Raw genomic sequence first — 15,957 nt, 5'->3', positions numbered from 1 at the left:
GCTTGACAAGACAGTAGGCAGGGTCTTAAATGTCTGATTTGTTTCTGTGGAGCTACAGCAGTCCTTCAGGCACTTTGCAGACTTTAATGTCTATTGCTTCAGGTATCTCTGTAGGAAAGTGCCCTTTTTTATCTTAGAAATTTTTGATCTGAGGCATAAGGGGGCTTATGCTGTGTGTGACAAGCCTATGGTGGATGAGGAGTTGAGCCTCTCAGTCTCCTCAATCCTAGCTCTGACGAGATTGTCTTTCCTACCTGTGCTAATTATTTCAGGACACAGTAACGTCACTGTAAGGAGGACACATAAGTACACTTTGCATTTGTGGTTTGTAAAGATGAGCAGTACTTGCAGGATGTAGATCAGCTCTTTTAAACCTTTTTTACAAAATAATCATAAATATCTTAAGAGCAAAGTAGGGATCTAGTGAAATGAATCCTGTCCGTGCAGGACTGATGTTACTTGCTTCATATTAATATCCTCCAAAGTTACAGCTAGGAAACAGTTGAGTAAAGACTGTGTTTAAACTTTCCTCTTTCGCTTCCTTCCCAGGGAAGGGATGGATTTGCAGAGGGTGCTGCTCAATGGAACAGAACTGCATGGAATGGCTTTTCCCGTGAATCTCTGCAGAATGAAGGATCTTTGTTCATGGCACCTTTGTGCCATGCTGTGGCTAAATTTGGCAGAAGCGGTAATCTAAGGGTACATGACCTGAGTGAAATGTAGATTTATTTATTTATTTTCACTTTTGAAGGCCAAATATGAGTTATTCCTGATGTGGGTGTTTATTGCTTTGAGCATGCTACCAGAGACATTTGCTTTTGAGAACGCTTTCTTGACTGTTCAGTAACAGCAGCAGTTCTGGTTGAATGTTCCTCCCAGAAGCTTTCTCTTTGCTCTCCAGTGCTCATTTCTGACTGCGTAAAACCTGCTTGTGTTTTGTTCTGTATCCCCAACAAAGTCTAGACAAACCCAGTTTCTTCTGCCCTGGCAGGAAAATCTACCACTGTCCCCGGAGCTGTATGAGGAGCCTGAATGAGGATTTTGGAAGCCAAGTTGCGCAGAGAAACTGAATGCCTTCCATCAAAGAAGTGAGAATTAAGCATTACTCAGTTAATGACTGGGAAAACCACTTTTCTTGAGTGCCTTGAGGATGAGTATGTTTTCAAAAATAAGGCTCTATCTTAAGTAATATTGTTGGGTTTAATTTAATTAGAGCTACCTCTGATATCCTTTTCAAAGTGGGCCATTTATTGAATCATCTGGGGCTGATGTTTTTCAATTAGGGCAATATTGAATCACAATTTGTGCTATTTCAGGTATGATTAAAGGACATTTTTTTCTCAGAACATAATTTGAGAACGAATGGGAAATATAATGTGTTGTTTCAGTATTTATTCTTTTATATGCAACTAGTATCAGCATAAATTAGCCTTATTGAGCCAGCTTGTAATTAAGTTTCTGGACAATGAAGCTTTTCCCTTCTGTACCAATCTCTCCCTGCAAGCCACAAGTTGAAAAAGACATTCTGATCTTCTAGTTAGAATAGGTAAGAATGTATTAAGTATTAATAATACATACGTGCCTTTAGATCTGTAGCTCACATGCAGTTTTAATTGCTTCAGACGAAACTTGTTTCCATTTTCTGACTTCATTTTATTACTTTAACAGTCTTATTATTTTATACTTTGTGTCTTTATATATTTTTATGGGGATTTTTTCCGACATGAGTAAAAAGAAATGGTGCTGGTCTGTTTGCCTTAATTTGATTATAAATTGGCACTTTTTGTTGTGTGTTTGTTTTTCTGTAATATCACTGTTTGCAACATCTTGAATTGTTTTTTCTGAAAACAAAACAAAAACCCTGTCAGCTTGTCACGCTGCCACAAGATGTCATGAGAAGCCGTGTCTCGCTTCAGGATGCGTGTGCCATGTGAGTCCTTGGCAATCGGCTACGTTGAGTGGTTGTTCTGGAACGGTGTGTTCTGAAAGCATCTCATTTCACCATACAGTTAATGCAGTGTTGAAGAAACTCTTTCATATTGGGATTCTGCTTGAAACAAAAGTGACTAGTGATGGATGAAACTATCTTCTAACATACCGTGAAGCAACAGAGTTAAGTGTCCAGAGGTTCCTGAGAGGTAGCATGCCTCGTAACACTAGGCACTGTAGAAATGAAAGATTCTGTATGTGAGTCTGTGCTTGCTGGCAAAGGACTGGTTTGTGCTTTGGTTTTTGTAGGGTTTTTTGACGCCTCTGAATTTACTCTGGTAAGAGGAGAAATGTGTTTCCGGGAATTGGAAAGGACTTTTCCCTATTAAATGCAGGAATGTCCCCAAGTCTCTGCACTTTTGCTTCTGCTTCTAAATTCCCAGCTGAATTTCCTCTTTTAAATCTACATAGTAGCTTGAAAAAGCCTTCAAGCACCAATCTTGAAATGTTCCATCCTACACAACTATAAGGAGAAGGTGTTTGGTGTTGTCTAAGCTTGCCAGAGGGAAACTCAGCAGAGAATTTCTAAGTTACTCGATCTCAACGACCCACCTTGAGTCATGGTGGACTTTTTGATTAATTGTTTTATAGCCTGCAGTCCTGTGAGGAACTTAGTTTTATCTCCCACTGAGTTCAGTGTGCCTGGTACTGAATGTGCTTTAATGAACTTTAACTTATTTCTCCATAGACTAAACATGAAACATGCTAACATGCCAGGAGAATTCTTGAAAGGTCGTGTGAGAGCAGTATTGACTCCTGAGCTGTACCTCAAAGTGGGTCAGGGAGGCTGAGCAAAACCATCACAAAAAGTAACCACAGCTTTTTGGTAGGAGAGATTCAAAACCCCTCAGGGTTACTGTCCAAAATCAGTAGGACAGTATTTTTCTCACAATCCAAGGCCATGAGGGCCAACAAATATTATTTGGTCTACAGAGTCTGACAGAGAAAGACCTTGCTTCAGAAGAGCGCAGAAAGCTGGCAGGATATGAAAAGCGAAGGAAGATTACAGCTGATTTGTGCTAATCCAGTAATTCGGATTCTAGACACAAAATGGTCACCAAGGCAAAGTTAATAAAACATTAAGAGAGCCCAGTAGCCTGAATAAATTCATGGTGTCCATCAACAGTCCCCAGATACAGTGTTGATTCTGTGTTTGGTCATGTATTTTCCCCTAAAGATATTTAATTGAACTAAAACTGGCTTGTGACAGAGTTTGTTATGACTGAGTCATATGCGATTAGAAACCAAAACCACTTTGATGTACATGAACAGGCGGTGCTGTTTCTCGTCGTGCTCTGCGAATTGTCTTCTCGGTCGAGCCAAGTACTTCACAGGCTGAAGTACTCCATGAGCAGTGCAACACAGTTGTTGTTTTCAACATTCTATTGTTGTCAAAGTTCTATTTATCTGACAACTAAATAATTTTAACCTCTTTCTAGGAAAGAATGAGCCAGGGCTCCAACTTCAGACAAATCTGAAGGTAATTAACTATTCCCAGACCCAGAGCTGTCCTGAGAGGAGAGAAAACACATCATACAAAGCTGTGTGCTGGAAGTACCAAAGCTTTCAGACTGTAGAGTTTGATGCGCAGCAGTGGAGAGAGCATATTTTCACTGGGTATTTGCAGAAGGATGTCTCTCCCACCCATTGAAGCAGTATCAGTGTTACACCTGGTAGAGGCTTCGGAGCATACAGGCAGCTGTACTGTGACTGCCTCCTGTGCTGCAGAGGGTCAGGGTGCTTCTCCCTGCATGCGTGGCTCTGTAACAAAGCTCATCATTTTCCTTTTGTAATGGTTATGGCAGGCAACTGTTCAGGAAGAGAGTTTCATTCCAGCTGTGAAGTCTAGGAGAATTTAATATGTTCTATGGGTATACAGATACAACCACGCAGAGTTTGGTCTGGGTTGAAGTTAGTCTGAGGGTACTGGGATCTTTATTTCAGGTTTTGATATTTCAGGTTTTAATAAATTTGAAGTGAATATTTTAGTGCACATAAAATGCAGAATGGCCTCAATAATTACTTTTTCGTTGTTAGCCAGAAGCTGACAGAGAGCTATGCAATTTAACAATGAAGTTCTCTCTTAGCTGCCTATCATTACGATCCTAGGAAATTAACTTCTTCATGATTTCCAAAATTCACGGATACCTGAACCAAGTCCAGTGTAAGTATAGTGTAATAGGGCTTTTTAAAAAGGAGGTTTTAATTTCTTTTATTTTTTAAGTTCTGAGGTGTAATGGATTTTCTAATTTAGAAAGCACATAACATTCATTTTGTGTTAAGAACCTTTAAAAATAGTTCGTCATTTCTAAACATTTTTTTGTTGCTGAATATATTGTTGCCACAACTGCTGTCAGTGACAGTATAACTTACAGTGGAGATGTGAGAGACTGAAACTGCAAAGGAGTAGTGGTGACAAAAGCTAGAAAGAAAGCATCATTTTCTATTCAGCCTTCCTTTTAAATGGAGGAGAGGTATTCCACATTTATCAGGATTATATTGTTGCTTTTCAGGCATGATTCAAAGATACATATCGAAAGAGGGAAAGTATAAAACATCGTTGTGTCATTAGGAATTCTAGTTCCATTCAAATAAGAAATGTTCTATTTATGATCCTTAAAGAAAGCCTTCAGGTCATGAACAGCATTTCCATTTGTGGAGAAAAATGTAAGAATAGTTTTCTGAAAGTCTGTATAAAATGAACATTCCCTTTTGAGCCCTTTATTCATTCAATTTCTGAGCACATTTAAAAAACCATTGAAGAATCAATAGAAGCTATCTGAAAAATAACATGAAAACACTCAGTGAAATTCCAATTTTTTTTTCAGCATTCGCAGTTTAGTTTCTGAGTAAAATAAGTGTTGATTTCAATAGGCCTGAACTCATTAGTTGAATATACCACAAGGAGGACCTGCTTTTGCTTTCACTTACTCCAGGGTGGATGAAGAGTAAATTTAGACCTTGGTGGCAGTACTGTGCAGAGACCTAGGAAGAGATTGGGTGAAAAGAGGATCTGCTGTCATATGCGAGGGGTATTTTTTTAAGAGAAAAGGATCTCAGGTTTTATACTACGTACTCTAAACCTCAACATTAGAATAGTTCTGCTAAGTGTGTTTAATGCTTGAACTTCTAAAACTATGTATGTGAGGTTATTATCTTTATGCACGCACATCCTATGAACAGGGACATGAAAATATCGGTGAAAATCAGGCTTTTTGCATCTACTACTGTATTTACAGTTTCATAATCTGAGAATTTTGCACACTTGCAATGACAGAAAAGGGACCATGCTGATGAGTGATGATACAACATACGTGTCAACAATGATGTCAGTGCTGCATCGCAGCATATTTGTCTTTTGAGGTCTGTTTGTCATTTTTAAAGTTCACTAGCATCTCTTGATTTTCATAGCAGATTTATTAGGTTATGGACTAACTCTGGTAGGAACAGAGATGCTCTGAGCTGTATCACTTCTGGACACGAGCCGGTTGATCGTTGTGACATTGAGCTGTTCTCTGTGGCCTCACTCACTGGTGTCAGCAGCAGCACAGCGATCCTCAGGGATCTGACAGCCATTACTCCTGAACTGTTTCCCTTTTTTCTTTTCATTACAGTCTTTATGCTGGTTCTTATGGCTTAATTTATCGATGTATTAAAGAGAAACATGAATATTTGATTTTTCCCCATGAAGCCAGGAAATTGGGGGTTGATTCTATGATAAAGCAATGTGATTCATACTTTCCTTGAAGACATCCAGAGTTAAGCATCTTTGGTCTTCTGTTAAATGCAGAAAGGAAACACTTCAGTGTTTGCCAAGAAACTGGGGTACTTTGCTTAAAAAGATTTGAAAAATAAGTTTTAGATGTTTTACAATGTTTCCCTATTTCTTGGCTAAGCTGTACATATTCATTTATTTATAGCAAATTCCCTATTTTCTGTGGTTGCAAAGTTTACTGCAAGTAGCCTAGCGTCCTTCCTGTAAAGGACAGGGATGCAATCCCATTCTCGGAAGCAGCGTTTGGCTGTTTCCTCTCCTCTTGTGGTAAAAGACTGCGTACACAGCTGTAGCGCAGCTGTAGCGAGTGCAGTGGGGAGCACAGAGGCAACCTGCTTCACTGCACAGCCCACATCTGTCCCTGGAAAAATCCAAAGTGACAGGAAGCGTACTGAGGCCATATGTCAGCGAAGCAGAGCTCAGAACAGGCTGCATTGGAAGCATAGGTTTAATTTCTAGCACAGATTTTGAGGCATTTGAGTCTGGATCATTAAGAACAAGAGCTTCCTTCTCTGAATTACCACTGTGTGTCAGCAGCTGCTTGAGAACTTTGAGCAAACTTGAAAATATCTTCCCCAGAATCATGTGTTTAACTCATACAACTGTTTGGGACTTACTGTACTTCATTCATTTTTGTGTGTGCGTTACCTGCTTCATATGAGAAATAATTAAGAACGTGTCTAGTGCTGCCTTTGTCAGGCCTTTGTGACTGTGATTTGTACTGAAGGGACGTCTCCTCTGTGAGTGATCTGGTATCTTCAATATCACTCCTGTGAGACTTGGTAAGCAGAGAGTACACTGTCTTTTAAACACTTAATAGCTTCTTAATTCCTTTTGAGTTTTGTAGCATTGAAGTGAATTGACTGTTTGAATGTATTTAGCTAAACAGTAGCTTAAATGAGAACGATGGCAGTTTTTTTGTGTGATTCTTAACCAAGAAAACAGAATGATCCTTTTCTATATATCTAATTAAGGAACAATATAAATTAAATAGGAAAAGCTACAGTTGTTCATCTCAGTCCTTGGCTGACCTGCATCAGGCAGAGATTAATCGCACAGGATCACAAAGTAGTTGAGGTTGGATGGGACCAATTGAGACCATCCAATTCAACTGCCTGCTCAAAGCGGGATTTATGGATTTATTTGGTTTTAGAAAGCAAGAAGAAGATTCAGTGTGGAGAAGACCGGTAATTTTTCTTTAGGGTTATTGAAAAAGTTCACCTTTTACAAATGTCAAAATGTACCTCCGTCATCCATATATGTATGTTTGTTTTTTTGTGTCTCTACTGGTTCTCGGGAAGAACTATTTTGTAACTGAGGAACTGGTTCCAAATAACTACAATGGCATCTTTGAAAATATATTATCAATTGGTTTTGCATGTGGATTTTCTGTTTTTTGAAAGCAGTGCTGAAATTTCAAGCATCGTGACTTGTTGCCTAACCTTTGCTTCCTCTCCGTGTTTTCTTTCACTGTCTCTGCCGTAACAACTTGCCTGCTAGCAGAATGTCCTTTCCTGCTTAAATTTCTCCCATATAATCTTTGGTTTATGTTGCATGCTCCATGGATGATATATCACGTTTAATTGCTGCTCTTCTCTGCATCTGTGTAATTTGACCAGAGGTGCTAGTGAGCACCTTCTGTGGAGAAGGCACAGAAAAGCTGCTTATCGCTACCTTGCTGTGATTTGACTTTGTGAATGTCAGAGCTACCAAATGTGTGCCATCTCCTGCCTCGGAGTCACAGTTTGAGGTTAACTGGGGTAACCCTAACACTGCTGGAGCTGCTGGGTGCCGTGACCAACCCCTCCACTGTATTTGTTTGGTTGCCTGCAGCGCTACAAAGAGCCTTCGTAGTAATGAATGGTGCTGCATACCAACAATTCACCTTTCAGTCGGTGTAACGCCTGTGATATCTTCCCAAATAATACAGTTATAGTCAGGATAGTCCCTGGGTGGTTGTTAATACTTGGTTAAAATTAGCCAAAATATTTTATATTCTGAGTAATTTATTTTTCTGCCCCTTGTGACATGTTTGGCTCTGGCTGGTATGTTCTGCTTGCATCCTGTGCTGTTTTTAGTAATGCTGATTATCCTTGCCCCCACTTCTGTTGCAAAACAGAATGACATGTTTTTTCACGGGTATGTGCTACTTTCACACATAGGTTCAGTTTCACCAGTGATCAGAAACAGATGGACCAGTCCTGTGTGAGGACTGGTTTAATCTGAGTGCTGCTGGGTTAATTGGAGAGGGCTAGTGGATGCGTTCCTTCTTTTTTCTTATATGTGTAAATGAAAGTGTCATTTTAAATTGAACCTTGTCTTTCTGTTTCCCTCCACAGAGAAGAGGCAAAAAAGGAGAACACTTAGTTTTTGACCAGTCCGAATTTGGTGATTTTATTGGGAGAACCATTTTCTCAGTAAGATCTATTTCATGGGCTGTTTTGCATGCATCGGCTAGGAACCTGCCAGAAATAGTGCTAATATCAGGAGCATCAACGGACAGTGGAAGTCTCTGTTCAGAGCTTCCAGCGATGGCAGGGAGATCAGCTAGGTTCCATGTTGACATAAGGTTTTTCTCCATCTTTCTGCAGAGTGTGTCTCATATTAACCAAGCTCTAAACAGCATTAGTAAATGCCAAACGCATTTTCTGCGGCTGCACGAGAAAGCTGCCCAGAGTGGCTATTTATCACTCCCCCTCACTCTGACCTGATCAGACCCACATTACCTGTACAGAAAATTGATCGGGAGGGGAAAAGTCTTTACAGCTTCCCATGAAAGAAGCAGTTAATCATCTATCTCCAGTCCTAGTCTTTATGGCTATTTACGATCCTTCCGCTCTTGACAGTAGGAACATGTGGGGCCCCAGGAAGTACCAGGATGCTGAGAATAGATTGAGAAACACTACTGTAGTGAGTGTGAGAGCCTTAAATGCAGGATAGTTTATAGCACAATTTGTATCAAGTCTTGATCTTTAATATTAATTTTAATCTTCAGCACCAAGTTCAGATCGGACTAGCAGTGACCTCAGATCCAAACTAGTTTTAGGGGTTTTGAGAAAATTCACAAGATCATATCATAGCTAACGTCATTTTAGAAGTGTGTGATCTGAACTTTTGCTTGCTACTATTGCCATTAAGACAATGAATTGTTGGATGAAAGTGCATTCATATAAATCATCTAGCTGTTTTCATTCTGCTTAGCATTCAGGCTGTGTAAATTCTAGTGCTCTGCCCATTTGCCCTGGATTAAATGAAGATAATTGTAATCATTAAGGCAACCTTTACCTTAGGTTGATTAAGCTTCTTAGTGCTCCTTCTTTTTAGACCCCCTGACCACACCCTGCCTGTGCTCTGGTGAGACGTCACCTGGAGTCCTGCGTCCAGCTCTGGAGCCCTCAGCAGAGGAAAGACATGGACCTGTTGGAGCGGAGTCAGCGGAGGCCACAACAATGATCAGAGGGCTGGAACACCTCTCCTGTGAGGAAAGGCTGAGAGAGTTGGGGCTGTTCAGCCTGGAGAAGGGAAGGCTCTGGGGGGACCTTATTACGGCTTTTCAATACTTAAAGGGGGCTTGTAAGAAAGAAGGGGACAGACTTTTTAGCAGGGCCTGTTGCGATAGGACAAGGGGTAATAGTTTTAAACTGAAAGAGGGTAGATTCAGATTATATACAAGAAAGAATTTTTTTACAGTCAGCATGGTGACACACTGGAACAGGTTGTCCAGGGAGGAGGTGAAGGCCCCATCCCTGGAAACATTCAAAGTCAGGTTGAATGGGGCTCTGAGCAACCTGGTCTAGCTGAAGATGTCCCTGCTCATTGCAGGAGGGTTGGGCTAGATGGCCTTTCAAGATCACTTCCAACCCAAACAACTCTATGATTCTATATCAGTTGTCTTAAAAAAAGATACAATTTCTCTTGACAAACTTGTAGTTTTATTAACCTATGATGGACTAAGAATATGAGTAAGAACATTAAGTGAAGAGAAATAAAAACCTATTGTTAGGGAAGAATAAAAAGCAAGGCATCTTTGAATAAAACCTTCTTTAATAGTTTTTTTCGAACTCTGTTCTAATACAAGTGCTCAAGGACATAATTGGCAATATGTTTAACAGCAAGTAGAGTCTCTTCACAAGTTGGCTGTATTTGAGATTCAGGGAGAAGAAAACCATATCTACCAGTGTCTCGGAGCTCAAAAGTGAAAGAGTACTTGATGCCTTGGTCGTAAGCCCAGTCATCAGAGCCCCCTGCAGCGGGATCTGTTGATAAAGAAGTAAAATAAAGCTTAACTGGAAAAGTGTGGCTATGCATTGAAGTGTGATATACTTGGAGTCAAGTCACGTAGCCAGAAATGCAGAAAGGACAGATAAAAAGGCATATTGAGTGAATTCATTGATTTCTGCTGCTCCTGGGAAAACTTCTGTGATTGTAGGCCATTTGTGAGCTTCGTTCCAGCTGATGCACGCAAGCAAATGTAAATGAGCTAAACTGCTCCCTCCTTGTCAATGTTGTGGGGAGCCCATAGGAGGAATGTCTAAGGAACAGGAGAACAGCACGCTTGCAGGGGTTCTATCTGATGATAGAAGCAAACACCCTTTCACTGGATAACTTTTTGAGGTTCATACAGATCTGAAGGAACTGCCGATCTGGGATATCAGCTCCATCTTTTTCTTCTGGACAAACGGCACCCTCCCATTTCAGTACTTTGGTACAATGAAGGCAGTCTCTTTTGCTAAGGAAAGAACCTCCAGAATTGCTAAGCATCACTAAACCATTTTTAAAGGAAAAATCTCCATGAATATTATAAAAATTGTGAGAAACTGGTTTTTAAAGTGTTTTTAATTATTGAAGGAAAGAGAAATAGAGAAAAGAGATTAGTTTCCATATTTAAGTAAATTAAGAGATCTTAAATACAGGAGATATTAAAGTTCTAGAAATCTGGATTTGACAACCTCAGCTCAGCTTTTGACACTGCAAAGGCCATATCCTGACAGCTGAGTTCCCAAGAATGGAATTGTTATTAGTACGTTTCTCAGACTGTAATGCAAAGTAAATAATTATCTATGTTGCTAGAGTGGTTGAAGTCATTCTTTAGGATTCACATCATCTTTTCACTCTGACTTGGAGATACTGGAAATGCAGAAAATCTCAGGTGAGGATTTTTATGTTTAAATCTAAGCTGCGTATGATCTAGGAATTCATGCTATGCACATGAATTCCTAAACACTTTACCACATCACTTTACCTTCCAAGGGGTCACACACTGCCTGCGATCCTTAAGGCATATATTACCCTGTGTTTTAGAAATGACAGATTCCATATATACCTCTGAGCAGGTGCATGTGAAGAAAGAAGGGGACTGCTTGTGAAGGGAAAGAATCACTAGAAAACTGCATTTGATAGTTTTGGTATCACTTAATATAGATGGCTAGCATATTTAGGCCAGTACTTACAGATTGTTGTAGCTCCTGGGCCGCACGAATAATCAGTATTATATAAACTGGCCAGCTGTTTGGATGCAGCTTTAGCAATGGAATTCTGTACGAAAAGAAGGATGATAAATACAGATTTTCAGAAGTTTTCTGAGTGAATCTAAGCAAATACATTGTTGAATAAACTGAAGAGCCATGCTTGAGAACTTTTTATCTGAAAACTGTTGTTCACCTCTCAGAATGACTAGAAGTCAGTAGCTGATAAGGCAGAGCTTGTCCTGTTGTTGTGAAAAGAGCTTATCAGTGAAGAGCTCGTGCTCCAAGCTGTAATGGAGCATAGTCCAGTCTGTGTATTGCTCTATTGATGTACAGCCTGCTCTGTAGTCCAGTATAGTTTGGATAGGCAAGGGAACAACAGGTAACAGGATTTTCTATACTTAGAAGAAACTTGTACGAGATTAAAACTAAATAAGTCATCTTATTTAGAGATAAGAGAATCTTCAAGAATAATAATAACTTGGTACAGTAAATTGTGAACATACAATAGCCTTTCTTTTCCTTCTGTTTATGCAGCTATAAATTCAGTACAGAGTCAGCTTCGTCAGTGGAGCTGAACACTGATACAAGTGGAAACAGATTAAGGTCTTATAAATATTAACAGCCAGAAAAAGGCATAAATTACCTTGAAACCATATGTAGTCTCATTAATTTCAATTCATTTCCTGTGCACAGAGGGACTCATTCAGCTCCCACTGATTTCAGTGAGGGCTGGATCAGACCCATCAATAGTACTGTGAAGCTTTGTATGCTTGCGTTAAGGAAAATTACAGACTTTTCTTTGGAACGTGTGGCTTTTCCAGTTCTTCATTATGCAGCATGTTGGTAATAAAACATGAAAAGTATTACTAACAGATGATAAATATGAATGATTTTTGAAAGCAGATGTTCAATATAAGAATAAGCAATAGGTTGCCATATCTGTCTTTATAGCTTGCAGCTGAACCGCTTACTATTCCAGGAATTTCCTCAAGGCCCTTCTTTCTCTGTAGGTTGTATTTTGGCTTACTTCCCAGTGGAAGATATATTGTAAAATATTCTCTGTTCATCCTTATACTTCAAGTTTTCCTGTGAATTACTCGGGCATAATGGACAATGTGTTTAGAAAATCGTCGTTAAGTGAGAGAACTTTCTCAGCTTCTACAAAACAGCATCAAAATACGTTTGCATTAGCACTGGCAGTCTAGTATTTGTTGCAGGATTACAAGCGTTTCCCCATTCCCAAATGTTGGATTTTGAACATCCTAGAATTATAGCAGTTTGCTGTAGGAATTTGTGGTCATTTAGCACATTGAGAATATTTAAACAAGGCAGACGAAGGAGTATTTGAACCTTGTCCTCCCACCTATAACATTGGCTGTACCTGAATGCGAGGTTTGGCTTCTGGCCTCTCTCTTGCCCAAACACAAACGACTGTAGGAAGAATGTTGTTGCTTTGCATTCACAGTCTTGGATTCAGAGCAACTGGGGTAGCTGAGCTCCCTCCAATGTTGGTGGTTTTTTGTTTGTTTGGGTATTTTTTAATCCAATAACAAGCTGATTTTTCTAAAATCCACAATAATTTTTAACACACGTTGAGGGAATTGTAGGGGTTGGAGACTATAACGTGCTAGTGATACCATCTTTTCTCCAGTCATCTTTTGTTTATAATATGTACATTTAATCAGCAGCTGAGAGTGAGTCAAATCTCAGTTCTCTCAATAGTAGACTAATTTTTAAATATAAAGTGATTCTTCCTCTTTTCAAATATATGCAAAGTAGAAATTAAATTTGTAAAGATAGTCTGGTATTATGTATGGACCTATCGATAACTAGTATTTGCTCTCTCTTTAGTAAACTGGTAGGAACAATAGAACTGCAGAGATGCTCTGTGGGACGAACAGCTGCCAAATGATGTCTTTAAATCATACCAGAAGAGATACCAGAAAAAGTATGTCAGGAAATCTTTTTACCTGAGGGATTTTTTAATTATTGGCCAGGAAGTTGTAAAAAGAGAAATTTGTAGAAAGAGCAGTTGAGATTTCCAGCTGTTAAGAGCCTGGAATCCAAATAAACAACTTCCTCAAGTTCTCCAGGTTGGAGATCGAGGTCGTATTTTAAATGACCCTCTCTAAGTTAAAAACGTGACTGAGCTTTTATGACTTCATCATGAAATGAAACTTTATCAGAAGTTCTGATATCTGATTTTTTTCCTCTAAGTGACTCTCTACTATTTGCTTTCCTAATAGATTTACAGTCCAAAACCTAAAGGTAAAAAAAAAAAGATTTTCAACTTTACAGGAACTAAAGCCTCCTCTTAATAATAATAATATCATACAAAATAGCAGGAGTAATAAAAATTAAGTAGATACTTCTGAGTATTGATGTAAATACAAAGTATGAGGATTTTTTTCTTTTTTTTTTTTTTTAAATAGCAGAATTACTCAAAACCATCCATAAAAAGGAAATAACATGGAGAGTTATGCAAAGGTATACTAACAATGCTTAGCATTTTCCAAAAGGGAAAGTGATATGTAGCTTTTGAAAAGTGTTTGGATTTTCAAGCCTGTATGTTATTTGGAATACAGCTGCAAGGAGAAACATCACTATCTTTTTGACCTTTGAGGATACTCTTTGCCATTGAGTGATTTTCTAGATCTCTTTGTGTAACTGGCTTGACTGAATTGCTGGGGTTTGTTTAGGGTTTGTTTGGTTTGGTTTTTTACTGTTAAGAATCCCTCTCTTGCAAGGAAAATTTTGCTGAGAGTTATAGTAGCAGAGAAAAAACTGGCGCCCTGAAGTCCTAGAAATAACTCCAAATTAATACCTCGTAACTGGGAGCAGAAATTACTTTTCAGCTTCTGACGTGCAGCTGAACTCGCAGAGCTGGTCATTGCAGCAGCAGGTAGTACTCCTTGTGCGGATCACCCAGCTGTGTTTACACAGCAATTACTAATATTTTGCTTGATCTTGTGCACAGAGTGCATGGGCCAGTGAGACATTCACAACCTTTAAACCTGTTTTTTGTTATTAGCCTTTAATGAAATATAATTTACTGGCCTCTCTTTCTCACCACATCTGGAGGTTTGAACTAACAAGATAAATTATCAGGCTAAGTATCTTCTGTGTGTTAATAGGTAATTTTTTGGGGAGCATCTCCCTCATTTTACTCTTGTGTCATCAGGCTAGATTTGCCAGCAGATTGCGGCTATTTGGAAACTCTTCAGGGACGTTGAGTGTGCAGCTGCTGCATGTGGACAACTCCCTTTGCCCTCACAGTCTGACAGGGATCTGGAGAAGCCTGCTCGCTGATTGACTGGACCTCTTGCTCTCTCCCCTCATTGGACTGCAAACTGATTTGCTCGAGGCTGAAAACTGTATTCTTGCTTCACCTCAGACTTACGTGCTACTTAGGCGATCCTCAAGTTTCTTTGTAATGAAAGTCTGAAAATGCAGTATTTGCAAAGTTAGCTTCAGCCAAATGAAGCTAAACTTCTGAGGCTTCCCGTTTTGCCAGTAAAAACAGACTTCCATGGCTGATGGTAATTTAGTTCACTAATCCGATGTTGCTCATAGTTAAGCATCTCCCCCAAGAGTCCATGGAATCCAGCCAAGGGGAGGACTTCAGTATGATGCTTCTTTTTAATTTGCAAGCCTATTTCTCTGTGGCAGTCTCACAGAGTGTTTAATAAATTGATCCCTGGTGAGAGGGTTTCCAGTGGCACTGAGTTAGGATGAATGTGCTCTACACCTGTTGGAGACTCTTGTCTGAGCCAGATTCATACCTGAGCTTCATCTGGAAGATGCTGCTACTAAAAACCTCCTTTTCACAATTGTGAGACTGTCAGTACAGAGCAGTTCTTTTGCGGGACATTTGCTACGGCAAACTCGGTGGAGGAGCTGTGAAGCCAATTCCAAATATTGCTTTTTTGCCCACCTTCCTGTTTGTTGTGCTTCCCGGTTGAATTTACTGATATTTACTTGTAACAAGCAGTACTATCACAGGGGTTTGCAACAGCACAGATACAACAACAGCATAGGTTGCAACTCCTCATTGGTCTGTTTGAGTCTCTTAGGTGATAGGATTTGTGCTGTTCAAAAATTCTTACACACAGGTCTCCATATATCTTAAACACATTCAGGAATCAAGTCAGGAATGAAAAAACTTTGCTTCCAGGCATCAGGTTAAATAATCAGACTGATATTCGCAAAGTCATGTAATATATTTGAAATTCACTCTTCTTGCAGGCTGCACAGACTCTGGGCATATCTCCACTTTCTACTGTATCCTATTTTAAGCACTCAAGTAGGAAAGAAATGCTAGACCAACCCAACACGGAAGGTGAATTTCGGTGGGCTTAAACTATAACTAACGTGGCCAGTATGCCTTCAAGTAATACAAACTGAAATCCCATGCCTAGAAAATCATCTTGGGTTGTAAATTAATATAGTATTCTGCGGCGTGCCAAACTATGATAATACATTAATCTGACAGTGAGGATGAGCTGGCTGCAGACATGTATTTGGCACTGAGTTTCTTGTTTACCTAAGAGATGGAACTGAACCTGGAAAGGAAGGAAGGGCTCAATGCACATTCCTCTGCTCTATCAAATCATAGTTCAGAGCCAATTCAAATACAAACAGGTATTATTAAAACTAGATTTGCCTGCTGAAAACGAGGAAAGCATAGGGTAACCTAGTAGGATGCTAAGGCTAAAATATAAACTG

The 15,957-nt window shown here is 39.5% G+C and overlaps 1 protein-coding gene and 1 long non-coding RNA gene across 2 annotated transcripts in view; one reads left to right on the top strand and one right to left on the bottom strand.

Annotated features, from left to right (window-relative positions):
• Nucleotides 1-224: 224 nt before the first annotated feature.
• Nucleotides 225-10,601, top strand: LOC142361120 (uncharacterized). The gene is made up of 3 exons (XR_012763642.1): nt 225-1,088; nt 8,104-8,181; nt 9,089-10,601. It is a non-coding gene; the product is annotated as an uncharacterized LOC142361120 (long non-coding RNA).
• The window catches only part of CPB1 (carboxypeptidase B1), a 20,657-nt gene continuing 14,532 nt past the window's right edge, over nt 9,833-15,957 (bottom strand). Inside the window, exons 10-11 of the mRNA XM_009944825.1 lie at nt 11,215-11,299; nt 9,833-10,020 (exon numbers count right to left, since the gene is read on the bottom strand). Of these exons, the coding sequence (XP_009943127.1) occupies nt 9,833-10,020; nt 11,215-11,299 (273 nt within the window). The remainder of the gene's footprint in view (nt 10,021-11,214; nt 11,300-15,957) is intronic.

The sequence above is a fragment of the Opisthocomus hoazin genome, chromosome 4 (assembly GCF_030867145.1).
Source record: "Opisthocomus hoazin isolate bOpiHoa1 chromosome 4, bOpiHoa1.hap1, whole genome shotgun sequence".
NCBI classification, from domain to species: domain Eukaryota; kingdom Metazoa; phylum Chordata; class Aves; order Opisthocomiformes; family Opisthocomidae; genus Opisthocomus; species Opisthocomus hoazin.
This window is presented reverse-complemented; position numbering and strand designations above follow the sequence as displayed.